Raw genomic sequence first — 26,623 nt, forward strand, 5'->3', positions numbered from 1 at the left:
GCTGCAGGGAAAAGCCATCACCGCCTTCAATGTGCAGGACAAAATTAAAGCTGCACGCCTCCAGATGGAATTGTGGTGTGTCCGTCTGGATCGCCGGGAGTTTGACTGTTTTCCGACGCTTGAGGATTTTCTCCTTGCTGCAGATGAAGAGCTGGACGGCGGCACAGTTGCAGGGAACATCTGCTAGGCCTTCACTTTCAGCTGGGAAGATATTTCCCAGAACTAGATGCAGGCTATGAGTGGATCAGGAATCCATTTGGGGACAAAACGCACATCGAACACGTCAGTTCCAAGCTCCCATCAAGACAGGTTGACAGCCTTGTGGACATTGCATCTGATGGGACACTGAGGACGACTTTCAGAGAGAAAAGCTTGACGGACTTTTGGGTCCACGTCCAGCCTGAGCACCCAGAGCTGGCTGACGCTGCTCTGAAACTGTTGATGCCGTTTCCAACCACCTACAACTGTGAAGTTGGTTTTTCGACACTTGTTGGTCTGAAAACAAAGCAGCGTAACAGGATCAATGTGGACTGTGATATGAGACTAAAACTCTCCAGTTTGGATCCAGACTTTGTTTCACTGATGTCTCAGCACAAGCAGCACCATTCCTCCCATTAGGTAGCAACAGAGACACGCAGTGTACGAGTGAGTAAACAATGCTATTTGTAAATGTAACAGTGTAAATAATTACCTTGTGTTTATTGTTAAATTCTTGTTAAACTTGGGCCTGTAACCATAGTTTTACTGTATTTTATTTTTGAAAATCCACAGCGGAAGTTTGTGTCGTACTAAATGCGGTGCATTTTGTATCTCTCTGTTCGCTCGGACATAAACTCAGTAGTAAATGTAGTCTATGTTTCATATGATGTGTAAAATCTATCAGCATTTCCCGTTTAAATCGCATGTGAACGAAATGCTTGTAGAATCCGTAGTTGTATTTGTATTGTTGATTTAATGTGTGAACGAGCGATATAGAGAAGGTCACATAACGCTGTCATTATTAGGCTGTAATTTGTAATATACTGTTGGAGTAGTAAGCAGGCCTATTGTATTTATTCTAGTTTATATTTAGTTATATTTGGTGTATATTTAGTTATATTTAATGTATATTTCTCCTTCTTTGTATTGAACTCTTGCACCTCAATTTCCCTCGGGATTAATAAAGCTTCTTGAATCTTGAATCTTGTTTTGGGATATTGGGGGAGTTAGGTGGTCCGTGAGTATTTTTTTTTGGTTAAGTGGTCCTTGGTCTGAAAAAGTTTGAGAAACACTGTAACTAGACCATAGCATTTGAAATTGGTACATTGTGTCCTGTTCTGGGTCAAGTTGAACATTAAGACACAGGTGACCAAGAACTGTAACTTCCGCCTTTCAGAATAAGGCTGTGCCTTCGCTGTTGGTTAGAATTGTCTTTTCACAATGTTACTGTAACACCGCTTAAATGTCAAAGACGTTTAGTATATGTGTAGCGAATCTGTAAATCTGGCATAGATTTGCACAGTGAATGTATACGGTGGAAGTTCCAACCGGAAGTCGTGTTTGAATCATCGAGCTTTACACTTGTCTCTGGTTTCAAGCAGCGCTCGCTGGACACACGCGCCGTTCACATCCTCGCGTCTTTATCTGCCGGTCTACGCGGCAGGCGCTGTGTGTTTGAAGTGGTTTTCAGGCAGGCATGTCAGGCACAACTCCATCGCCTCCCTCGGCTGAGGCTGTGGGAACTGAGGCATGTTTTTTCCCTGGATACAAGCCTTTCAAACCCGAGGAGCACGGCCTGGAGCGCGGGTTCCGTCTCACAGCCTTCTCGGACCTGAAAGGATGAGGCTGCAAGGTCCCGCAGGAGGCTCTGCTCAAACTCCTGGCGGGACTGGAGACGGACCGGGCCGATGGAACGGGGAAGGCCGAAGACCAAACTTCGGAGTTCAACCAACAGTTGCCTGGCCCTCGACTCGGTGATAAATATATTCTCAATTAGCAGAGCTAGCTTTCATGTTCTGTTAGTGGTGGTTAGCGGCGTTTATCTAGCTTAAATGTTGCTAACAGTGTTAGCTTGTTTGAACTGATATGGCAGCTCTTTTGACAGATGGACATTTATGGGCAAATAAAAACGACTAGTCCTTAATAGTCCTCGGATATCGGATGTGTTCATTACCTACGTACAGTTACAGTTATACCGAGCTAGCTAAGAGTGTTAACGAAGAGTAGTTTCCTGATTTGTCATGTCACCAGACGGTGGAATGATTCAGCAGAAACATTTAATACGCTAAGGGCAAAGTTCATGTTTTTGGTCAAACAGTTCTTATAAAAGTTTCGCAATGTGGAAACGATGTCCTCAGTTTGCTGTTTTAAGGTGTTAGGAACAGTTAGGGGAAAGCATTGAATGCAGTTAACCTGCGGGACCACTCGCATGGACACTCTGTAATGTAATGCAACTTGACTTGAGTCATGTTTTAAACATAATATTTAGAAAACTACAAGGCCACCAACTAGAATAACTCAACCAAACACAATTCATAAGACTGGATTGAATATACTTCATTGATCCTAATTTGGGAAATGTTCTTATTATAGCAGAACAAGGCATTGCGCTTGAACAATATAACACGTATCACTAAATATATAAACATTAGCAATATAAATATACTGTATATATGTAGAGTACTCATTGTAAAAATATACAGAATAAATAAGCATACAATTTACTACACAACTCGCTACTAAATCAAAAATATACTTTTTTGATCATATAAATTATAAAGTGTGCACATTTGTTATTAAATCAACATTTAAATGAAAGGAGGTAGTGTGGGACAACAACATCTGTTATTACCCATGATGGAAGGGAGCAGGGAGAAGAACGTCTTATTTTACCCCTTACTTAAAAATTGATAATCTGTCAATCACACCTGCTTACAAATACTTACAGTAACATGAAACCGAATCTAGAGTCAACACAAGGATCTACTATCAGAGAAACAGGTTACCTGGTATCTTCATACTGTCTATTTACTCTTTCTTTCTTTTCATTAACCTAAGAGATTCACACACCTCTTTAAATCACTTGGTAAATAATTCCACAGTTTAACACCAACTGCAGAGGTACACATCTGCCTTTTAAAATAATAAAACATTTTCTGTAAATATTGTAGTTATTGCGAGGGAAAAACAACAGGAAGTCCAGTAACCAATAAAATACATAATTATGAGATATTAATAGTGATTGTATAATATCTCTCCCTGCGGTGTCTCAGGTGTGGGGATGGACTGCTGTGTGATCCCTCTGAGGCATGGAGGCCTCTCCCTGGTACAGACCACAGACTTCTTCTACCCTCTGGTGGAGGATCCTTACATGATGGTGAGTCCCGATCTGCCAGGTGCATTCCTCTGTAAAGCTTTCTCTATTAGTACCCTATGCAGGAAGTAAATCTGTCCAAACAGAAATATATGTGTGTGTGATGGGAAAAAAAGCAACAAACAGCCACACTCAACTCCACTCGGGCATGTAGTGTTTAATGCAGATTGTTACTGCTCCATTGAAGAATTAAATAATACAAAAGGGCAAAGAACAGAATATAAATATTGATATACTGTAAGAGTAAAATGTCCTATTCAAATAAATTAGAATACACTACTGCTCAGTGCGCTTTGCATTTGCCATATCATAAGCAATTTGTATTAAAATGACACATTTACTGTCCTGATTTTTAATATGTTGCATCTCCTCACTTCAGTAAAGGCAAATGGGGAACAATACTGCATGTAATACGATTATGACAAAACACAGGAAGCACTGTGAACCACATAAGTCAATAGGTCACAGGAGCGAGCAGAACAAAATGATTCAGAAGGTTTCTGTGAAGTCCTGTTCATGATTAGTGTGACTCATGCTTTTGCTGCCCTCCCCTCCCCCGACATGAGGAAGACCCATGTTGGGGCTGAGGTGGCATACTTTGTTTAGATTCAGCAAAAATGTGTTGACCAGATATATTGTTTACTAAACCCTCACTTTAAATCATGCAGTGTCAGGATTTATTTTCTAGCAGTGAAAGCACTTAGACATGTGATGATTAGCTGTGTGACAGCAGAACGTCAAACTCACATGCGTTAAAACACATGGGTGATGACGATAAAATATTTAATCTTGCAGAACAAATTCCAAGACAGCCTGTTTCTGTAAATGCAGTATTGTAGTAGTCACTCCTGCATACATTAAACAGCCCACAGTCCACCTGCCGTCTGACAGTGAAGGTTACTGTCAGTTATTAACAGAGCTGTTCCTGTCTTAAAATGTAACTAAGTTGTCCATTAAAAACTATAAATGTTCTCTTAAAGTGACATATTGAAGGCATCTACTTATGACCAAGGTCAAGGTGAACTTTATTATCCCATATAGACACATTTATGTGGTCAAAGTGCAGAGGTACAAAAGAAGTCATTTTTGATATAGGAATCATAAAACAGCACTGTTTTAACTTTTGGGTGACTTTATTTGAAGATTTGAGCAGGCCAGAAAGGAGGAGAGATGTACGGCACAAAGCTTCTCATTTCTTTGTAAACATCTTATTTTAGATTAATCAGAATATACCTTGTTTTATGACTGATGTTTGGAACTGGACACTTATTTTTATGCACTTACTTCCATGAGAGGCATTCATTAAAATCCATAACAAACAGAACTACAAAAGATAGTGTAAAAAAAGCTGACTTTTCAGAATGTAAGGCCTCTCTTATGAGATGTGTGTTTATATGTATCCCATCCCTCTTATTCACACTCACATGGGGGGGGCAGGGTCACTGAGGATGCAGTGACCCTGCACTGATCATGTGCTGCCTGCAACACTTCTTCATATCAGTTGATGTGGTTATCAACATGCAGAAGATGCCAAAGCACAGCATGCTCTGGAGCACAGCCTTAAAACTGGACAGTGCCCATAGGTAGAACACTGTCAGAAGAACATTCACTGACCTTCAGCCGGTCCTCAGTCTCTGTCCCTCAGTATTAGCAAGTTTCAACTCTGTCAATGACTTTACTGTTAGCCATGGTGTCATCGACAGTTGTCCCACATTCCCATTCTATAATTCTTATCAAGTTAAGGAAATGGTCAGAACAATAGTACATACATAAACAGAAAGAGGAATTAGATTGTAAAAATAATAATTTAAAACAATTTGTTCACAGTGTTATGTAAGAGGAATGGCTCACATGATGTGTGTTTGTAAATGTCCCCGCGGTGGGACTAACAAGGGATTTCTGATTCTGATTAATGTAACGCAGAGTGTCTATGGGAGGGCTTCAGTTAGCCTCAGGGTCATAACATCAACTTCAGTTTTTGTTCTCTAGACCAGCGGTGTAACTTATTAACATAACAAGATTCAAATATACCCTTCATATTTACCGTTATTATAAGCAATCTGAGGCTTCTGTTCATCAAAATGAATGACCCCCTGCTTTCTTAAAGCATTTTCAAGTATCAAGCATCATTTACCTACATTTGATACATTTTGCTAACTTATTACTTAAGTTATATTTTTCTGTATGTGGCCCTCGGTGAAAAAAGTTTGGACACCCCAGCTCTTGACTCAAATGGATGATAAAGCTCCTTTTCACGTTTGTTTTTGTTATAAATATTAAAAAGTTAAAAAGGTTGCCTCTATCCATTTTGAAGCTAAATGTTTCAGATTTTTTTGTAAAGAGTTCTTCCAACATGAATCTGCTGTAGAAACCATTGCCATACCTCATGTTTTAGATTTGCGTATTTATTATTTGTTCTTTTTGTCTGTCTCTCTTTGTCTCTCAGGGCAGGATAGCGTGCGCTAACGTCCTCAGTGATCTCTATGCCATGGGCATCACAGAGTGTGACAACATGCTGATGCTGCTGAGTGTCAGCCAGAAGATGAATGAAAAGGTAGCACTGAGTGATCATGTGTGGATGTCAGGGTGGTCTTATTGTATCTTTTTAACAGAGCATCAGCCTGTTTCTGTTGAACTCTTTGGGGTTTCTAAAGTCTCCTTGCATGCCTCCTTATGGTCTGTGTGTGTGTGTGCCACAGGACCGTGAGCGTGTGATGCCACTCATGATTCAAGGCTTCCGTGATGCAGCAGAGGAGGGGGGCACTTCTGTGACAGGCGGCCAGACTGTGATCAACCCCTGGATTATCGTGGGGGGGGTCGCATCAGTCGTCTGCCAGCCTAACGAGTTCATCATGTGAGTCCCTGAGTCTCTGCCTCGTTCACAACTGAGCTTTTCTTCTGTGAATTAAGCACGTCTTTCCTTAGTAACTTTTTTACCTATCTCTTACATTTTAGGTTGTAAACATACCTATCTATAGTCTGCTCAGGGTCGAATTGGTTAAAGGAATACTTTACCAAGTGAAACAAGTCAAACTATTTTTAACCCATGTTATCTTGGGGGGAAAAAACGTTCTTGCATGGCCTCACACAGGGACCTTAAACTGGAACTTTCTTTAGATGTCAGCGTCTTGTACAGATTAACATTTAAACGGGGTCCTTTTAACAATTAAGTTTAGAAACATTGTCTCAGTCATTCATACATAGACAGTCAAGGAAACCAAATGTACACGTGACACAAAAGACCCTAAAAAGGCACAACAATAGAGCGCCCCAGGGATGACCCCCAGAAAGTCCTAAAAATAAAGTTGGCTTAATAGAAAAAATAATAACAAAGCATTTGATTGCAACATCTAATAGAAAATATTTTATTGCATTAACTGGTACTTTTTATTAAAATGGGATTCGTGCCTAATATGCTCCGTTTCATAGCTAAGTGAATATTATTCCTCAGTTTGTATGAAATATTGCATAACACCAACTTTAGAGATGCACGGTTTCCAATCGGCAGCTAATGTGTGTGTGCTTTTCCTCTATATTTAACATAAGTACTTTATTGTTGCTTGCCTTTTATCTGCTATGTCACTTTTGCTGTAACGCTGTTTATTTCCCCGCTGCGAAATTAATACAATTCTGATTCAGGCCTGACGGTGCTGTCCCGGGGGACGTCCTGGTGCTGACCAAGCCTCTGGGGACGCAGGTGGCTGTGAACGCTCACCAGTGGCTGGATCAGGTCAGAACACTGAGCGTCATGTGGAGCATCACCCTGTCTCTGAGCTTCTCCTCACTCCCTGCTTCTTTTGTCTCTGCAGCCTGAGAGGTGGAACAAGATCAAGCTGGTGGTCAACAAAGAGGAAGTAAAGGAAGCCTATCAGGAAGCCATGTTCTCCATGGCAACACTTAACCGCACTGGTATGCACACCTGTGTTGTTATTATCTGCAGTAGAATCATTAACCCCTTCAGCTGATAGATTCTATGATGACTGGTTCTATGTGCTTCCACACTGATTATCTCAGTGTACTCCATGGCGGTGTCTTAGAGACATTTTCTCTTCCTTCTTCATCTTGGAATATATGCTTTTATTTTTAGGTTTACATAAACAACATATTTTGCTTTGGTGTTTAATGGTGCGTACATAAACACAGTGAGAGAAATAAAGTTGTAAAAAAAGAGTAAATATAGAACTAACGTACAATATATTTTAAATAAAAAATATTAAATACATCTTTACAAAAAATAAATGTATATACGATTAAGAACGTTGGTTCATTTATACAGTACATTCACACAGAGGCAATTCAACGTGCTTTACATTACTAAAAAGGAACAACCAAAAGAAATCTAACCAAATGGAAAGGAGACAGTTCGTAGTGTTTGAAGGTCGTTACAAATCCTCATTGTAAATACTGTTGATACATTAGTAAATACAAAATATTTAATTTGAGGAAAAACCTAAATGTTTGTTCTTCATGATTTGTTCTGACCTTGGGAACAATGAGTAAACCCGCCCCAAAATATCTAAGACGCATAGCCGCATCAGACAAGTATCTTGTCCCCAACCATTCAGTGCTTTGTGAGGTCAAAGTAGAATTTTGAGGTTAAATCTTTGAGGTACAGCTCTGAGAACTGGGGCAGTGTGTTCAGCTCTTCTAGTTATACTCAGGACTCAAGGACTCCGTGTTCAGAATGAGTTGCAGTTGTCCGATTAATATTTTACAGAAACTTGTCAATATGCAGTGATAAAAAGACTGCTAATGACAAGGACACTTTACGCTTGATCTTGTTGGAGCATTAATGTTCTCAGTCTGGTTAATTTATGTAGGTGGTACACAGAAAGAAGCAAAACAAATATGACAATTTAAGAGAAAGAGCAGAGCACTATCAAAAGAGGTAGTACTGAACAGAAATGAGTCATGTAAATGTTCATAGTATGAAAATGCACAAGGTGAACATGGTGTGCCTTAAAGAAAATTGCTCCTAAATGCTGTCACACATTTATTTAGTTGTGAGGGGAGATCAAAGAGAATTTGGCTGAACATGCACCGGAGTACTTTTCACAGTTGATGTTAAATTCATCCTGTGACTCTCTGTATTTTCATCCAAGTTGTTTTCATATTTTCAGCGGCAGGTCTAATGCACAAGTTCCAGGCTCACGCTGCCACAGACGTCACCGGTTTCGGGCTGTTGGGACACGCCAACAACCTGGCAGCACAGCAACGCAACGAGGTGGCCTTCGTCATCCACAACCTACCTATCCTAGCCAAAATGGCCGCCATCAGTAAAGCCTGTGGAAACTTGTTCAACCTGGTGCAGGGCACGTCAGCAGAGACTTCTGGTATGAAATGAGATAACCACACCCTGCCTGTCTGCGTGCCTTTGATTGAAATGAATAGTGATATCATCTCAATGTACACATCAGCTGGTGGTTTTTTGGACCTTCAAAGAGTATGAACAGTATGTTACACCTACATTGGTGAGAGGATAATTGTTTGTAGGCATGTAAGTGTTTGAGCTAAAATATCAGCGACCAAGAAGAATCCATGAGATGTTATATGATAAAGAGTGCAAAATTAGTATACAGATCCTTAATTGTGAATATTATGGGTACTTCTCTATGACAGTAAACTGAATATGTTTCTATTTTGGACAAAGCTATACATATGGTGTCGTCATCTGGGGCTTTGGAAATCATCTTTTTTATTTTTTCCACCATTTTCTTACATTTGAAAGACTACATAACTAATGGATTAATCGAGAAGAGACGAGTAGTGCAGGAATGACTCCTAAAATCTAGAAAGGGGTTCACATTTGAGCATTCTTCCATATTCCAAAGTCCAATGAAAATAACCTTTGCTTTTTGTTTGGGGTCGGCCTACAACAAAAATGTCGTCACTGCACCTCTCTATGAGATAGTATTAAGCTGCTGCCCTTCCTAAACTCTCTCCCCCTCTCATCCCCCAGGCGGGCTACTGGTGTGTTTGCCCAGAGAGCAGGCGGCGAAGTTCTGCTCTGAGATGAAGAGCCAGAGCTCCGGAGCTGGAGGTCAGGGTGCGGCCGGTGGAGCGTGGATAATCGGAATTGTAGAAAAAGGCGACCGCCGCGCTCGCATTATTGACAAGCCCCGCATCATCGAGGTTCCACCGCGAGGAAGCCAGGCAGCCAATCAGGAGAACAACACCAGCAGCCCCGCCCCCAGCCCCAACTTGTCATAGACACTGATCATGTGTGTGTGTGTGTGTGTGTATGTTGAACTTGCTGTCCATCTCACCCCCTTTTTTAGTAAAACCGCTGAGTCATATTTTCAGGGAGAGAGGGAATGGACAGCACACAATATATTATCCATCTTTGGAAAAAGATGCTGAAATGAGGCCTTCCTTTCACCGTGTTGGAATGAAATATAAATCATAATCTGCCTTCCCTGATCCATACACATTTATTTAATACATCTTGATGCAAAAATGAAATTCTTAAGAGAAAACATTCCAAGTCATTGTGGCCAGTTAGTCATGCAAATTGAGTGTAAATGTGTGTTTGATATTTAATCATTGGACTGGGGTGCTCTGCTGTTGGGAAGTGGAACAGGACTTTTCTTTTGAGGGTGGATGATGTAATTGTTGGTTGATGTTGGTAAACATGTAATGTGGAGAAGAACGGCACCTGGCTCTGCCCTCGGGGCCCACAGGAAGGCTTGAGCAGCTTCCTTTGGACCAGCGGGGGGGGGTGTTCAGAATGTCTGAATGTCAGCTGATTGGCAGTCCAGCACCAAGTCCCTCCCATCCTTCCTTTTTTATGAAGCCCTGCCTTTAAACCCCTACAAATGGGGGCAGGTAGAGTGGATGTTTGCCTTTGGATTGGGGTCGGACTTAGACTGCTGGAGGTCTTAAGCTGTCCGTGTTTCTAGATTTCCTGCTTTTCACAATCAATAAAGCAACATTAACAAACTGAGCTGCTGTCTGAGTGTTACCGTATGTTAGTTAGATATTAACCATGAGATTGGCACCAACAATATTGGGAGAAAGGACAGGCCACTATATTAAATAAAAATCTATCTTTCATTTGCCGTTGTATAAATGGAATTCAAATCTTTGCATTTCATGTCTGCATCTGAGAATTGAAATGAATATAATTATAACATTAGCTATAATAATATGATTATTCCTCTACAGAAGGCACTTCATGTTTTCTTTAGGAAGGAAATACCAATATCAGCAAGTAGTGAAAATTAGTTTTAAAATTGAATATTGTGCAAAGAGTCTAAATTAAAAAAGCATTAAATGAACATGCATATACTATACATACATACCATATCTGTCTCAGCACATAGGTACCACCTCCAGGAAACAATTCTAGATACAACTTCAAATGTTTTTTACTGAAGATTTATTTAGTATATTTACTGAAGTTTACCTACTGCTACGTTTTTTTATTTATTAAATATGTTTTGTGCTATGACTACATTGTCAAAACTGATATTTTCCCATTAGGAATATTTTTTTTCTCCAATAACATGTAATATAAAAATACAAATAAACGTTGTTCTGATGCATGAACATGCTCATAATCAGAAGCCTTTCTCTAAGCCCACCAGCAGAGGGCAGCATAACAAGCTAACAGAAGCTAACAGCAGAAGAAGAAAGGCGGAAGTGCGCGTGTTGTAAACAATCGAGTCATGGAAGTAGGAATCAATCCCCCAATTGAAAGTGTTAAATGTCTTTAAAAGTAACATCTCTTCATATTAAGAATAGTGTAATCTCGCAGGTGATATTCTAAATCAACACGGTGTGGCTGTGTGGGAACACCATGCCGTATCTGGGTAGTGAGGACACGGTGCGGGAGCTGAGGAGAGCTCTGTGTAACCCCAACATTCAGTCCGACCAGCTGCGCTACCGGAACACCGTGCTCAAAGTCATCCGGTAGGTGACGATCCTCAGCCGTTTATAACCAGTTCTTGTATATGGGTTCCCCGCAGAACATATCCTGCTAAACCCGTCTGACACTGGGGTCAGGTTGTATTCTGAAGCCTGTCTATTCCAGCTGTTACGGTACTGGTTGTTAGAGCAGGCAACAAGAAAGAAACAACCTTTTTCTCAGCAATAATGTCTGACATCTGACGTGCATGTTGTTCATATGACCAGCAATATTATATTACTCATCATAAATATGTATTCACTCTTTTTAATCAGTAGATTTGTTTCCATTTACGTTTTCACCATCATGGTACAGAGACAACACTTTGACTTCCAATAAAAACAAGTACTTAAATATTGAAATTGTCATAAAAAACTTAAATATTCTAAAATGATAAATGAAAAGTTGAAGTTATTCTTTGAAGAGCTCCCCATAGGGTTTTAAATATTTTTTTGAAATCTTATTTTTAAGTTTTATTAATAAGTTTGAAGATAACTTTTGTATTTTTGTACTTGTTTGTAAAACATACCATACATATTATCAATAATAAATCAAATGTAATAATTCAAAGTGTACAAAATAAATACATCTTTCCAGTCCAAATTACACATAATTTTCTGGTTGCTCCAAATGTTTCTGACTATGAATCTTGAAGAAGTTTCTGCAAAACACATGGTAACATATATATATAAAATGTCCTCATATTTTGCCACACATTCCTTTAAGAGGTTGGTCAACTTATCCAATGAAATCCTGACTGTTATTGTAGACGATTACTGAACCGGTTTGGAGAGAAGTCATGGCCAACTTCCCTTTACGGTTAACAATAAACCGGCTATACAACTTTAAAGTGTCCATGGTAATAGTCAAGTCCAGCTTCCAAAGGATTCCATCGAGGTTTTAAGATAACTTCATAAACATTTGTTTGAATTTAATAAACATTATATGAGCTGTAACATATTGTAGTGTTATTACACATTGTCAAACTGTTTCAAAGTGTTTTAAGGTGATTGATATCCCTTTGGTTTCCTCAATAACCTGTAAGATAAAAGTCAAAGTGAGTGGTTTAAAAGATTTTTGAAATGTGAGGAAATTGTTTAATGAGTTTATTATTTATATTCTGTTCCCAGGTGTATGTTTTCTTTCTTTAAAGAGTCCAATGTCACACAGTGGACTTGTTTGTTTAAAGGCTCCCAGAGTCAACTGTGGTCTTCAGAATTCAGAATTCCTTTATTTTTGGCTAACCTTATGTTCTTACAACAGCAGAAGTATAGTGCAGAAAAACTAAACTTACATATAAAAAAATACAATTTGGCACATGTTTTTAATTATGAAAGCACACCAAGCAAAAATAAATAACAGATAAGTGAAAAAAGTATCAGTATATTTTTCAAAAAGGGACCATATAAAAGAAGTAGCTGGTACTGTTCACAGATTGTAAGTAAATTGAAAGAAGTGTGTGTGTGTGTGTGTGTGTGTGTGTGTGTGTGTGTGTGTGTGTGTGTGTGTGTGTGTGTGTGTGTGTGTGTGTGTGTGTGTGTGTGTGTGTGTGTGTGTGTGTGTGTGTGTGTGTGTGTGTGTGTGTGTGTGTGTGTGTGTGTGTGTGTGTGTGTGGTCTAGCAGGGGCCGTGGTGGTGTTAGAGCCAGACTGCTGCATGAAGGAATAACCTGGAAGTTAGGATCACTGACTCTCATTATATTTTTACATCTCTCCCCCTCTTTCTCCCTCCCCCTCAGGGCGATGTCTCAGGGTGTGGATGTGTCCGGCCTGTTCACCGAGATGGTGAAAGCGTGTGCCACAGCGGACATCGTCCAGAAGAAACTGGTCTACGTGTTCCTGTGTTCCTACGCCGCTCTAAACCCCGAGCTGTCTCTGCTGGTCATCAACACGCTGAGGAAGGACTGCCAGGACCCCAACCCCATGGTGCGCAGCCTGGCCCTCAGGAACATGACCAACCTCAGGTGAGCTGCTGCACACAGGGGCCGCAGTGCTGACCCTCTCACGGGCTGCAGGAATCACTGTGTGTGTGTGTGTGTGTGTGTGTGTGTGTGTGTGTGTGTGTGTGTGTGTGTGTGTGTGTGTGTGTGTGTGTGTGTGTGTGTGTGTGTGTGTGTGTGTGTGTGTGTGTGTGTGTGTGTGTGTGTGTGTGTGTGTGTGTGTGTGTGTGTGTGTGTGTTCACCAGGTTGCCCAGCCTGGTGGAGTATGTGGAGCAGCCTCTGACTGCCGGCCTGAGGGACAGAGCGGCATGTGTTCGACGCGTAGCTGTACTCGGCTGGGCCAAAATACACAACCTCCAACCCAACTCTGAGACAGGTGGGGGGGGGGGTCTTCTGTCTGTCTTCTGTCTTTCTTTCTGTCCTTACTTTAAACAGTATAGCAAGACAGAATAATGGCACAATCGTCCTGTCTGTCTTTAACATAGACCTTTATTCAAATGTAGGTGCAGGAATAAGATTCAAACACAGGACAGGTAAGAGCAAGGATAAAAGAGGAAGAAAATTAAAAACAGTATATAATAATTATCAACAATAGAATTTCCTGAAGCTGTATACATATACACATATAAAAATGGTTTGATATCAACATGCAGCTCCAGAAAAAATTAAGACCAATATTTATCTCTACATGTATGGCAGCCAGTCCGGTGTGTGTTGAAATACGACATAGAGAACCAATTGTCAGTAGTTTATAGATTTTTTTTTTTAACTCATACACATATCTATGAAAAATAAAACAAGAGAAAATGATAATGCTGAAGTGGTTTGTACATTTTTTCCGCGGCTGTATATATATATGGAAATATCTCTATGCAAGTTCAAAATGAGTACATACGGTGCAAATCATATGTACCTATTCAGCTGTGTTACTTCAAGTTATTAAGGGGGGTCTGGTTGGGCAGCCTGATGGCTACTAGTGCAAAGGATTGTCCAAGACACTTTGTGGTGTGCCGAGAAGGGATGAGTCCATGGCTTAACGTGCTCCTCGTTTTCCCTTTCAGGATGGGTTCGTAGATTGTCCGTATGAGCTCCGCCACAAACTGGGCTCTTATGGCGCTGTTGGGACTCGCTTTGTAGATGTTGAGAGCAGATAACTATCGGAGTGGAAGAGCATCATCAACCTTGAATTTGTGAAAGAAACATTTCTTGCCATACTAGTTAGTAGAGCTAGCTAACTGTCTCACGTTTGTTGTACTCGTTAGCTACAGCTTACAATCACTTCTCATTTATTTACATAGGCATATCGCTACAGTCTACAGGCATCATGTCTCTTTACAAAGCTCACATATTCTCACTGACAAGGAGAAGCAGGAGACACTTTTATTTTACATATCTATTGTAGATTTTTCTTAATTGACTTTAAACTAACTGATTTGTTGTGGTGTTTTAATCTGTTTCTACATTTAAAAGCCACCTTTGTTGGGGTTGTGGGTTATGACGCGCCTCTATTTGCTTCCAAACTAACTGCGGAGATCGTTGTAGCATTGCATCAAATAATATTTATTTATTGATCCGGGCGAGGACATTAAACTTTCTCGCTTCAAAAGCTCCGTATCAAATATAACAACAAGATCACGGGTCAAAAGACTAAACCGCTTCCCCTCTAATCTCTCCCCGCTGTGTCCCATCGTCCTGCCACATATAGTCATGCTCATCATGTCCTCCTGACAGCGGAAAGAGAGACTTGAATTAACTTATTAATCATCTAAATTAACATCTTTTAAACCTTGGTGTGATTCACAAAAATAAATAGTTTTATCTAAAGCCTTATATTAATAAGCCAAATGTTCGAACCATAATGAGCTTAAAGTAAAATGACTCTAACACCATTTGTTAATTCATGTAGGAGTTAAACGTTCTGGTTCTTTGGATCTTATTGAACCTTCTGTGGCAGTTTTGGAGTTCGGACACAATCTTTTTGTTAGCGATACAAGCTGTGGTGTGAAACAGACGCCTTTAAACCTGTGGCTCTGTCAGGGTCAGCACCCAGCATCACCACCCTGCTCTCTTCCACTCTTCCAGACGCCGCGGTGGTGAACGAGCTGTACACCCTGCTGAGGGACCCGGACCCCGTGGTGATGGTGAACTGTCTCCGAGCTCTGGAGGAGATCCTGAAGGAGGAAGGGGGGGTGGCAATTAACAAACCTATCACCCATCACCTGCTCAACAGGTGAGAACAGCTGTTAAAACATGAAGTTTGAGTGATGCCATGACACATTACTGAGGCATGCAGGTCTACACCCCCCCCCCCCCCCCCATATGATGCTCTCACCTATTCCAAGATTTGTAAGCGTTGTGCTGAATAAGATCAGATATACCTTATTGATCCCACACTGGGAAAGGTTTTTGTTACAGCAGCATGTTAAAACAAAGGCATTGCATGTCATTTGTAAAATAAAGTAGTAGAAGACATACATAAAATAATAGGTTCAAGATTCAAGGGTCTTTATTATCATGTGCACAGTAGCTACAGTATAGTTATGTCAATGAAAATCTTAGGTTCCGAGCTCCTCCAACAATGCAAAGTATTATCAATAGGACATAAGTAAAAATAATAATAATAATAATAATAGTGCAAAATGAAACAGTGTAGGACAAATCAGAATAAATTAGTGCAGGTTATGTTGCTTGACCAGTCTATAAGTAGTGCAGATGAAGTATATACATGTCAGAAAAAATATATAAACACAATAAGCCAGAATATGCAGGGAATGTTGAAAGTGACCAAGTATTTGCAGGATTCTACGTACATGTAAATAGACTTAAACATACAATAAAGAATGTAAGGTTTATTATTGCACAGTGAAATCCAAAATAACATCTCAAAATAGAAAAATAAAACAGATATTAAGCATATTAATTAAGTTTAAAATGTGCAGTGTGAAAAAAAAGCCCAGTTATAGGTTAAACACTGGGAGCTGCTGCAACAGGCGGCCACCGTGTACGGCACCGTGTTGATGATAGTATCATTACATGGTGATAGTAACATTTATCATTTCCTTGTTTATCTGCCACTACTGCCAAACATTTCTTTCCTTGTTATTGAAATGTCTGCTCTGAGCTAAAACAGTACAGCACTTACAGCTTCCCGGTACTTTCTGATACACTTCTCTCTCAGCCAGTGTTACCAGGAAAGCCTGAAATACACGTTGATGATGCCAAAATACAGACAGAGGTGGAAAGTATTGGTATATTTATTCAAACACTGTGAATACTATCGTTAAATGGAGCTTACGAAAGGAGAGTGTGATGTTCAATACAGCGTTAGTCACATTCAAGATCGTGTGTGTGTGTGTGTGTGTGTGTGTGTGTGTGTGTGTGTGTGTGTGTGTGTGTGTGTGTGTGTGTGTGTGTGTGTGTGTGTGTGTGTGTGTGTGTGTGTGTGTGTGTGTGTGTGTGTGTGCTCCCAGGTTGAAGGAGTGTGACGTCTGGGGTCAGTGTGAGGTGCTGAGGGTCCTGCAGCGCTACCGGCCTCAGTCCGAGGACGAGCTGTTTGACATCCTGTCCCTGCTGGATGCCTCGCTGGTCAGCCCCCACCCCCCCGTCATGGCCGCCACCCTTAGCCTCTTCCTTGGGCTATGCTCCGCCCTGCCCGCTGTGGGGCTGGCGGCCCTGGAGCGAGTGAGGGGCACCCTGCTGACTGCCTGCGGGAGCCCGTCCAGAGAGATGAGGTTCACCGCCCTGTGCCACATACAGGTCAGTGTGGGAGGAGTACTCAGATCTTTACTGCAGTAAAACTAGAAGTACTCAGATCTTCCTCATTGCTGTAAGTACACACACACACACACACACACACACACACACACACACACACACACACACACACACACACACACACACACACACACACACACATGCACAAATATCAAAGTAATGCATCCTTTATTAATTTAGATTTTTAGATCTTGAAATTAGAAGTAGAAGTACTCAGATCTTGTACTTGAGTAAAAGTAGAAGTACTCAGATCTGGTACTTGAGTAAAAGTAGAAGTACTCAGATCTTGAACTTGAGTAAAAGTAGAAGTACCAGAGTGTAGGAATACTCTGTCACAGTAAAAGTCCTGCATTCTAAATGTTCCTCCAGTGAAAGTAGAAAGTACTCTCATCTAAATGTACTTAAAGTAGCGACAGTAAAAGTAGTCATTGTTTGATTGGTCCATTTCAGAATAATATCTCTGATATGTTTTATAATTATTGATCATTAAAGTGTTCTCAGAGCTGGTAAAGGTGCAGCTAGTTTGAATGGCTTTGTATACTGCAGGGTAGCTGCTGGATTTACTGCAGGTGAACTAAAGTCTGATTTAAGGGCTGATTATATTTACCATCATTAATCCAGATCTGTAAAGTAACTAAAGGATTAAATACATGTAGTGGAGTAAAAGTACACCATTTACCTCTGAACTGTAGTGCTGAGAAAGTACAATGTAAAAAAAATTGAAGTACTCAAGTAGTCCTTCAAAATGGTACTTAAGAACAATAATAGAGTAAATGTACTCAGTTATGAATGAATGAGCTTTATTGTCGATCAGACCATGCAATTAGTACAAGTAATTACACAGATGATTGAAATTACGTTTCCCCTTACTCCAAATGTGCAAGTAAAAGTTGACACACAACATATAACATGGTATTACACACAGATTTAAACACAACATATACAGACAGGCAGAATATAATATTTAGGTAGTTACTGAGGTGTAATAATAACAAGTGCAATATGGTAAAGTGTAAAGTGCAGAATAGCACCATTGACATAAGTATGTCTGTAATTATAGATGATGTTGTGCATGTGAAGAGCAAAGCAAAGTACAGTTTATGATTAAAATTAACATTCAGTTGGTCATTGTGTGTGCCAGGGTTGTCATGTTCATGGAATTTTCCTGGATGAGTTGAGTAGTCTGATGGTCTGTGGGAAAAAGCTATTGCAAAGTCTGGTAGTCTTGCACTGCATGCTGCGGGAGTGAACAGTTCGTGTGCTGGATAGGTGGGGTCATTGGTGATGTTGGTGGCTCTCTTGAGGCAGCGGGATGTGTACAGGTCCTGGATGGATGGTTGGGCTGAACTGGTGATTTTCTCTGCTGTCCTTACAACCCTCTGTAGGGCCTTCTGGTCAGCAACAGGGCAGCTGCCGTACCAGACTGAGAGGCTGCTGGTAAGAATGCTCGCAATAGCACCCCTGTAAAAGGTGGTGAGAGCAGAAGAGGGGAGGTCAGCTCTCCTCATCCAGCGAAGGAAGTGGAGGCGTTGCTGTGCTTTTTTGACAAGTGCGGTGGATTTGGTGGACCATGTTAAGTCATCTGTGATATGCACCCCCAGGAACTTGGTAACTTTACAGGAACTTTACAACACTAGGGACAGGTGCACAGGTGGGGGATGTGGAAGTACTGCAGCATGTACTGCTTTAGTCTCATGAATCACTGACGCTATAGACAAAGAAGGGGGGTGTTCACAGACCAAAAGCAAATGACTAGCCAACAGTTTGCATGAGGAAGAATAATAATTTACCTGTACGTGTTTGTTTATGTAAAGTGTGTGTGTCTGTGTAAAGTGTGTGTGGAGAATCAAAGTATTATATTTTCCTACCTCCGTCCCCAGAGTCAACTTACTTTGCGTGTGTATTTTCTTTTTGCTTTTACTCCACTACATTTCAGAGGCAAACATCCTACTTTTTACTCCTCTACATTATTTAGCAATCACCATTAACTATGGAGAAATAAAAAGGTGTGTTGTTGTTCCTCCTCTAGTTGCTGCTGCGGTCTCTCCCCGGCCTGATGGGGGTGCACTACAAGCGTTTCTTCTGTGGCTACGCAGAGCCAGCCTACATCAAGCAGAGGAAGATGCAGGTGACTCAACACAGAACACTTTGGTAACATGTCAGCTGAGTCCCAGGTCCACATTCTACAGCTAGAGAGCACAGTGAAACATTTGAGGCCAGATGTAGGTAACAGAATCCTGATCAATATTTGACCTCGTTTAACCCCTTTCTTCAGTAGAGGCTCCTCTTCTCTGATTGGCTGTTTTCACCCAAATGCATTGTAATCCTCCAAATGCTTTTATGAGTCTAGGAGGATCAGGCTTGGGAGGTTTACTTTAAAATTTATCCGTTACAATTTATACTTACATTGAAATCACAATAGAAAAGAAATGTACCCTGATTACTTTCCGATACTTTTGGATTACCTCAATATCAGATGCCATGCAATAAAGAAAGTCATATCAATAAGATGTTTTTACAACAGAACAACGTGACCTTAGAAAATAAGGAACCTAGATGTGTAGTATCAAAACTGGTTCCTCTTATATTGTAGGCCAGATTTACGGAATAGTATAGTTTACAAATGCTGTTTTAGGGTAACACATTCATTACAAGCAGACACAGTATTCCTTAATAGATCATGTTTCCGCCTACTGCATAAAAAAATATACAAATCAAATGAAAGTAGCCTAAATTAAAACAAAAAAGAAAATCCAGACAGTCTCCCTATCATATATCGTAATTTAACATTGTGATCCTGCTAGTAATCTCCATTTTTAAACAATATACCAGTAATCTGATTACATACACTGTATGTTTAATGTCACTGTAAGGGAATAGTTTTCTTGTATCCTGATAACGTAATCCTGTAATATGTAATCCGTTACTCCCCAAGACTGAGGAGCATAGAGATTTAATTTTTTTCCACAGATGATATGTCTCATGCACCACTGTCAGGATATAGTGTCATAAACAACTGCAGCTTTAATCTAACCCCTTTTGTTGTTTTCTTTTATATGACCTTGTTTGTCTTCTCTCACCACACCTTTGCTGCCATAAGCTGTTTTTCTAAATACATGGTTCAACTGACGCAAGAGTTTAGTGGGATTAAGTGTGCATAGTTGGCACATGAAATTAAGCCCTTACAAAATCCTTTCGTGTTATGTTTTCTCATTTCTTTCCTTCCCTTTTAAAGAAACCACAGGCACGATTAGTTTTCCTAATCGGAATAGTAGCGGATACTAAATAGCTGGGTGCACTTTTAACGGTATCCACATTTACTTGTCCACTGTCTACCATATGGGCAAACGAGACCACTTCGGCATTATCAGTTTCTGTTGTTCTATTTTTTATAGGTACGTATTTTGAGGTAAATGTTTTTTAATATTTTTATTGTATTCTATAAACTCCTGGCAATTTTTCTCTGTTTTGGAATTCAACACACACTGGAATGGCTGCCATACATATACAGATAAAGACTTTGAGAAATTGGAGTGGTCTCTTCATTTTTTCCACGGCTGTACCTCTGCTTTTCGTTGAAGTAAAATATTCTTCGTAAACTGTCTCTGATAGGGTCTCACTTCACTATCTATGCACACTATCAACTTTAGAAGTGAATTAAACTTCATTTATTTTAGCCCCTGGTTTAGTTGGAGGGAATTTATGAAGTAAACAGGAGGTTTTTATACTATCAAGGACTGAGAGCTCATGGGCCCCTGGAGGTACTAAACCTGCCTTGCTTGTCCAGTATAAACAGAATCAGAACTGGGTGATGGGGTCAGTGAAACTAGGCTCTTTGTGTTTGCAGGTGCTGGTGGAGCTGGTGAATGATGAGAATGTTGCAATGATATTGGACGAGCTGAAAGGGTACTGCACCGATGTCAACGCTGACACCGCCCACGCTGCAATCTCCGCCATAGGTAAACTCACTCCTGTTATTGTGCGGCAATATAATGCATGCCCCCGCTCGCTGATGCACCCTGTCTTTATCACAAGACAAACACTCACAGGCAGTCATTTCCTTACCACCACAGTCACACACCTTTTATACTCACAGACGTGCCAAGTCAAAGTCCAAGTCATCTTTATTATCAATTCTAGAAAAGCCGTTTCTAACCGTCCCAAAGAATATATGTACACAAACATACAAAAAATTAAAAAGGCTCAACAATAAATACAGTGGGGCAAAAAAGTATTTAGTCAGCCACCAATTGTGCAAGTTCTCCCATTTAAAAAGATGAGAGAGGCCTGTAATTGTTATCATAGGTATACCTCAACTATGAGAGACAGAATGAGAAAAAGAATCCAGGAAATCACATTGTAGGATTTTTAATGAATTTATTTTCAAATGATTGTGGAAAATAAGTATTTGGTCAATAACAAAAGTTCATCTCAATACTTTGTTATATACCCTTTGTTGGCAATGACAGAGGTCAAACGTTTTCTGTAAGTCTTCACAAGGTTTTCACACACTGTTGCTGGTATTTTGGCCCATTCCTCCATGCAGATCTCCTCTAAAGCAGTGATGTTTTGGGGCTGTCGCTGGGCAACACGGACTTTCAACTCCCTCCAAAGATTTTCTATGGGGTTGAGATCTGGAGACTGGCTAGGCCACTCCAGGACCTTGAAATGCTTCTTATGAAGCCACTCCTTCGTTGCCCTGGCGGTGTGTTTGGGATCATTGTCATGCTGAAAGACCCAGCCACGCTTCATCTTCAGTGCCCTTGCTGATGGAAGGAGGTTTTCACTCAAAACCTCACGATACATGGCCCCATTCATTCTTTCCTTTACACGGATCAGTCGTCCTGGTCCCTTTGCAGAAAAACAGCCCCAAAGCATGATGTGTCCACCCCCATGCTTCACAGTAGGTATGGTGTTCTTTGGATGCAACTCTGCATTCTTTCTCCTCCAAACACGACGAGTTGAGTTTTTACCAAAAAGTTCTCTTTTGGTTTCATCTGACCATATGACATTCTCCCAATCCTCTTCTGGATCATCCAAATGCCCTCTAGCAAACTTCAGACGGGCCTGGACATGTACTGGCTTAAGCAGGGGGACACGTCTGGAACTGCAGGATTTAAGTCCCTGGCGGCATAGTGTGTTACTGATGGTAGCCTCTGTTACTTTGGTCCCAGCTCTCTGCAGGTCATTCACTAGGTCCCCCCGTGTGGTTCTGGGATTTTTGCTCACCGTTCTTGTGATCATTTTGACCCCACGGGGTGAGATCTTGCGTGGAGCCCCAGATCGAGGGAGATTAGCAGTGGTCTTGTATGTCTTCCATTTTCTAATAATTGCTCCCACAGTTGATTTCTTCACACCAAGCTGCTTACCTATTGCTGATTCAGTTTTCCCAGCCTGGTGCAGGTCTACAATTTTGTCTCTGGTCTCCTTTGACAGATCTTTGGTCTTGGCCATAGTGGAGTTTGGAGTATGACTGTTTGAGGTTGTGGACAGGTGTCTTTTATACTGATAACGAGTTCAAAAAGGTGCCATTAATACAGGTAACGAGTGGAGGACAGAGGAGCCTCTTAAAGAAGAAGTTACAGGTCTGTGAGAGCCAGAAATCTTGCTTGTTTGTAGGTGACCAAATACTTATTTTACCGAGGAATTTACCAATTAATTCATTAAAAATCCTACAATGTGATTTCCTGGATTGTTTCCCCCATTCTGTCTCTCATAGTTGAAGTGTACCTATGATAAAAATTACAGGCCTCTCTCATCTTTTTTAAATGGGAGAACTTGCACAATTGGTGGCTGACTAAATACTTTTTTGCCCCACTGTATATCAAATAGCAGTCTTCACACAAATTCGGCAGATGGTTGTAACTCTAGTCCGGTAGACCAAAAAGAGAGAGCTGTCATTTCATTCTTCAGAACGACTCACTTGTATTCTCTCCTGTTTTTGTCATATTACACTTTATTCCCAAATGGTTAACACCAGTAAAGATCTGGCAGCTCCTTTGACAATTTTCAACAATTAATAAACCCAGGGAAATCTGTAATTGAATGAATGGAACAGCCAGGCTCTTCTGATTTCCTGTACTATTGATGCACCCCCTTTTAGCATGACTCAGCGTTATGGTTGCCTGTCAGAAGCTTTTATAAACTGACATTTTATTCAGTTGTTTGCCTTTTTTATCTTTATGGGAAAGATAAGATAGAAAGTGAGCGAGAGATAGGATGAAATGCAGCAAAGGACAAGGGGTTGCATGTGGCCCTGGGTCGCTGCCGTAGGGACTCAGTGTTAGCACATAGGGCAGTCTTTTTTTATCCAGCTTGAAGCCACAAGTCTACCATCTAACTGTGTATTTAATCTGATGAAGGATTTAAGTACTCTGACGTCTGGATCTTCAGTTAACACTGTTTCGTTTTTCTACCCACATTACACTGCTATGTGCATTTAATACATCTCTATTTCAAATGTATTACAATTGTATATCACTTATACATGCTTAAACCCTGCTCCTTATCTCTAAATATGTATTCAATATTTATACAAACTTCTCATTTCTCACATATGCAACAACTGTGATACTATATTCAGTGGTGTAATGTACAGTAGTACATTTACTCAAGTACTGTACACTTATTGCTGTTGGGTACTTGTACTTTAGTATTTTTTTAATGCTACTTTATATTTCTATTCCACTATAATATACTTTTTATTTCACTACATTTATTTTACAATTGAGTTACTTTCAAGAATAAGATTATTGGCTAAAACAGAATATAAATAAACTAATGAACCTAAGAACCATGATATATAATTATAGGTTAAGATATCCATCAGCAGTATATAAGGTATTAAAAGTGATGAAAATATGAATACGTCCAAAGTGAAAATGTAATACACAGGATTCTGAATTGAGCATTATGCATACTAAGTACTTTTGCTTTTGGTACTTAAGGTATATTTTGATGCCAATACTTAACACAATTTCATAAGAAAGATTTTAAATGCAGGAATTTTACTTGGAGTATTTTTACACTGTAGGATTTCTACTTTTACTGAAGTACTTCTTCCAACACTGCTAATATGTGAATATACTGCAGCCTGGATGCAAACTGCATTTGGTTGTACTGTGTGCAATGAGAGTACATTTGCAAGTAATCTAAAAATTTAACCAGAGAAACGTGCCGAGCAGTATTTCACACCTCCCACTCAGCAGTGTGTGGGACAGAGTTTCTGAGGATCAGGTCCCCCTCCCCACATGTGACTCCCTGTGTGAACTCGGTGCAGGTGGAATTGGGCGGAGCTACAGCGACAGATGTCTGGAGATCCTCACTGGACTGCTGGGGCTCAAACAGGAGCACATCACTTCTGGTAACTTCTTACACACACACACACACACACACACACACACACACACACACACACACACACTCCTCACTGTCCATCACTGTGCAGCTGCATTTGTGTTAATGAATACTAAAGCCCTGTCATTCCGTCAGCACCTATGTTTAATCCTCATCGGGGGGTTTTATAAATACGTCCGTGCGACTCTAATACTCTGGTGGGAAGTACATTTACTTTAAGTATTGTACTAAAGTACTTTTTTGTTGGGCTTTATTTGAATATTTCAATTTAATACCAGTTTTCCCCCACTGCTCTCACTACTACACTACTTCAGGGGATTTCTTTGAATTTGGCCACTGGTTAGATTGTGTTGCTCACTCTCATTTTTGGTCATAGCTGAAGAATTCTTATGATATTATGCTATTTATTTAATTTCACATAAATGTCTAATAGTATACATATGAGGTGATCACATATTTGATAGACATGGTTTCAACTGGACTGATCGGCAGCTAACACCAACTGTCCCTCTCTGTGTGTTCCTGTGTGTCTCTGGCAGCCGTAGTGCAGACCATGCGGGACCTGGTGTGGGTGTGTCCTCAGTGCAGCAACACGGTGTGTGAGGCTCTGGAGGGCTGCGAGGACACGCTGCAGGACAGCCAGGTCAGACCCAACTCGCATGCTACCATTTAATGAAAGGTTCACTGGACCGGATCTGAAGCCCCCTTTCGGGTCAGGTCGGTCAGAGGGCTGGTCAGCTCCGAAAAGGCGGGGATGAACCGCCTGTAGTAACCGGCCAGCCCCACGAACCTCCTGACCTCTTTTTTCGTCTTGGGCACCGGACAGGCAGAAATGGCGGCAGTTTTCTCTATCTGTGGCCGCACCTGCCCGCCGCCCAAGTGGTACCCCAGATACCGTACCTCCCTCCGCCCAACCACACACTTCTTTGGGTTGGCCGTGAGCCCCGCCTGCCTCAGGGACTCGAGCACTGCCCCCACCTGCTGCATATGCTGCTCCCATGTCTCACTGTGGATGATGACATCATCCAAGTAAGCAGCAGCATATGCAGAGTGGGGACGCAGCACTCGGTCCATGAGCCGTTGGAAGGTGGCTGGAGCCCCGAACAACCCGAAAGGAAGTGTGACAAATTGGTACAAACCGTACGGAGTGGAGAAGGCCGTTTTTTCCTTCGACTCTGGAGAAAGGGGAATCTGCCAGTAGCCCTTGGTTAAATCCAGTGTCGTATAAAAACGAGCAGTGCCTAGCCGATCCAGGAGTTCGTCGACCCGGGGCATTGGATAAGCATCGAATTTGGACACCTCGTTAACCCTGCGGTAGTCCACACAGAACCGGATTGACCCGTCCGGCTTATGTACCAGCACGACAGGGCAACACCAGTCACTGGTGGACTCTTCTATTACTCCCATCTCTAGCATAGCCTGAAGCTCCGCCTGAACAATTTTCCTCTTGTGTTCAGGCAGCCGATAGGGCCGTGAACGAATGGCCACGCCCGGGGGCGTTTCTATGCGGTGGTTTATGAGAGAGGTGCGCCCTGGCAGCGGGGAGAACACATCGGCAAACCGCCCTTGCAACGCGGCAACGTCTGCCCTCTGACCGGGTGAGAGATGGTCGCCGCAACAGACCGGGGCTAATTTGGTGTTAATAATGACCTCCGGTCCCAACTCATCTCTCTCTATCACCGTGGTGGCCAGAGAAGCAGACGCCACTTCCCTCCATGTTTTAAGGAGGTTTACGTGGTAGATCTGTGTTGCTCCCCCTCTGTCAGAACGCACCAGCTCATAATCTACGTCCCCCACTCGTCGTGTGACCACGAAGGGCCCTTGCCACTTGGCGAGTAATTTGGAGCTAGAAGTCGGGAGTAACACAAGTACTTTATCTCCCGGTGAAAATTGTCTCAGTTTCGACCCTCTGTTGTACAGGCGCTGCTGACGTTCCTGAGCCTGCAGCAAATTCTCCCGTGATAACTGCCCCAGTGAATGGAGTTTTGCTCGCAGGTCCATAACTTTCTGAATTTCGTTTTTACTTGTGCTCGGACCCTCCTCCCAGTTTTCTTTAAATAGGTCCAAAACACCCCGTGGCTTCCTGCCAAACAGCAGTTCAAAGGGAGAAAATCCCGTGGAGGACTGAGGCACCTCCCGCACTGCAAACAACAGAGGGTCTAACCATTTATCCCAATTACGGCTATCCTCGTGAACGAACTTACGAACCATGTTCTTTAGCGTTTTGTTAAACCGCTCCACCAGGCCATCGGTCTATGGATGGTAAACGCTAGTCCGGATTGAGCGGACGCCCAAC

At 41.4% G+C, this 26,623-nt stretch overlaps 2 protein-coding genes across 2 annotated transcripts in view; both read left to right on the top strand.

The window, feature by feature from the left end:
- Positions 1 to 1,549: 1,549 nt before the first annotated feature.
- On the top strand, positions 1,550 to 10,295 carry sephs3 (selenophosphate synthetase 3). Its single transcript, XM_063884973.1, has 8 exons — positions 1,550 to 1,952; positions 3,252 to 3,355; positions 5,799 to 5,906; positions 6,052 to 6,206; positions 6,992 to 7,082; positions 7,162 to 7,261; positions 8,473 to 8,685; positions 9,312 to 10,295. Exons 1-8 carry the CDS (start codon positions 1,676 to 1,678, stop codon positions 9,560 to 9,562), a joined length of 1,299 nt encoding a protein of 432 aa, XP_063741043.1. The 5' UTR covers positions 1,550 to 1,675; the 3' UTR covers positions 9,563 to 10,295.
- A 697-nt stretch (positions 10,296 to 10,992) lies between these two features.
- Positions 10,993 to 26,623, top strand: part of ap4b1 (adaptor related protein complex 4 subunit beta 1) — a 31,721-nt gene continuing 16,090 nt past the window's right edge. Inside the window, exons 1-9 of the mRNA XM_063894182.1 lie at positions 10,993 to 11,263; positions 12,996 to 13,220; positions 13,443 to 13,573; positions 15,280 to 15,427; positions 16,668 to 16,953; positions 19,001 to 19,099; positions 20,819 to 20,930; positions 24,251 to 24,334; positions 24,867 to 24,970. Coding sequence (XP_063750252.1) covers positions 11,151 to 11,263; positions 12,996 to 13,220; positions 13,443 to 13,573; positions 15,280 to 15,427; positions 16,668 to 16,953; positions 19,001 to 19,099; positions 20,819 to 20,930; positions 24,251 to 24,334; positions 24,867 to 24,970 — 1,302 coding nt within the window. The 5' untranslated portion in view covers positions 10,993 to 11,150. The remainder of the gene's footprint in view (positions 11,264 to 12,995; positions 13,221 to 13,442; positions 13,574 to 15,279; positions 15,428 to 16,667; positions 16,954 to 19,000; positions 19,100 to 20,818; positions 20,931 to 24,250; positions 24,335 to 24,866; positions 24,971 to 26,623) is intronic.

The sequence above is a fragment of the Eleginops maclovinus genome, chromosome 1 (assembly GCF_036324505.1).
Source record: "Eleginops maclovinus isolate JMC-PN-2008 ecotype Puerto Natales chromosome 1, JC_Emac_rtc_rv5, whole genome shotgun sequence".
NCBI lineage: Eukaryota > Metazoa > Chordata > Actinopteri > Perciformes > Eleginopidae > Eleginops > Eleginops maclovinus.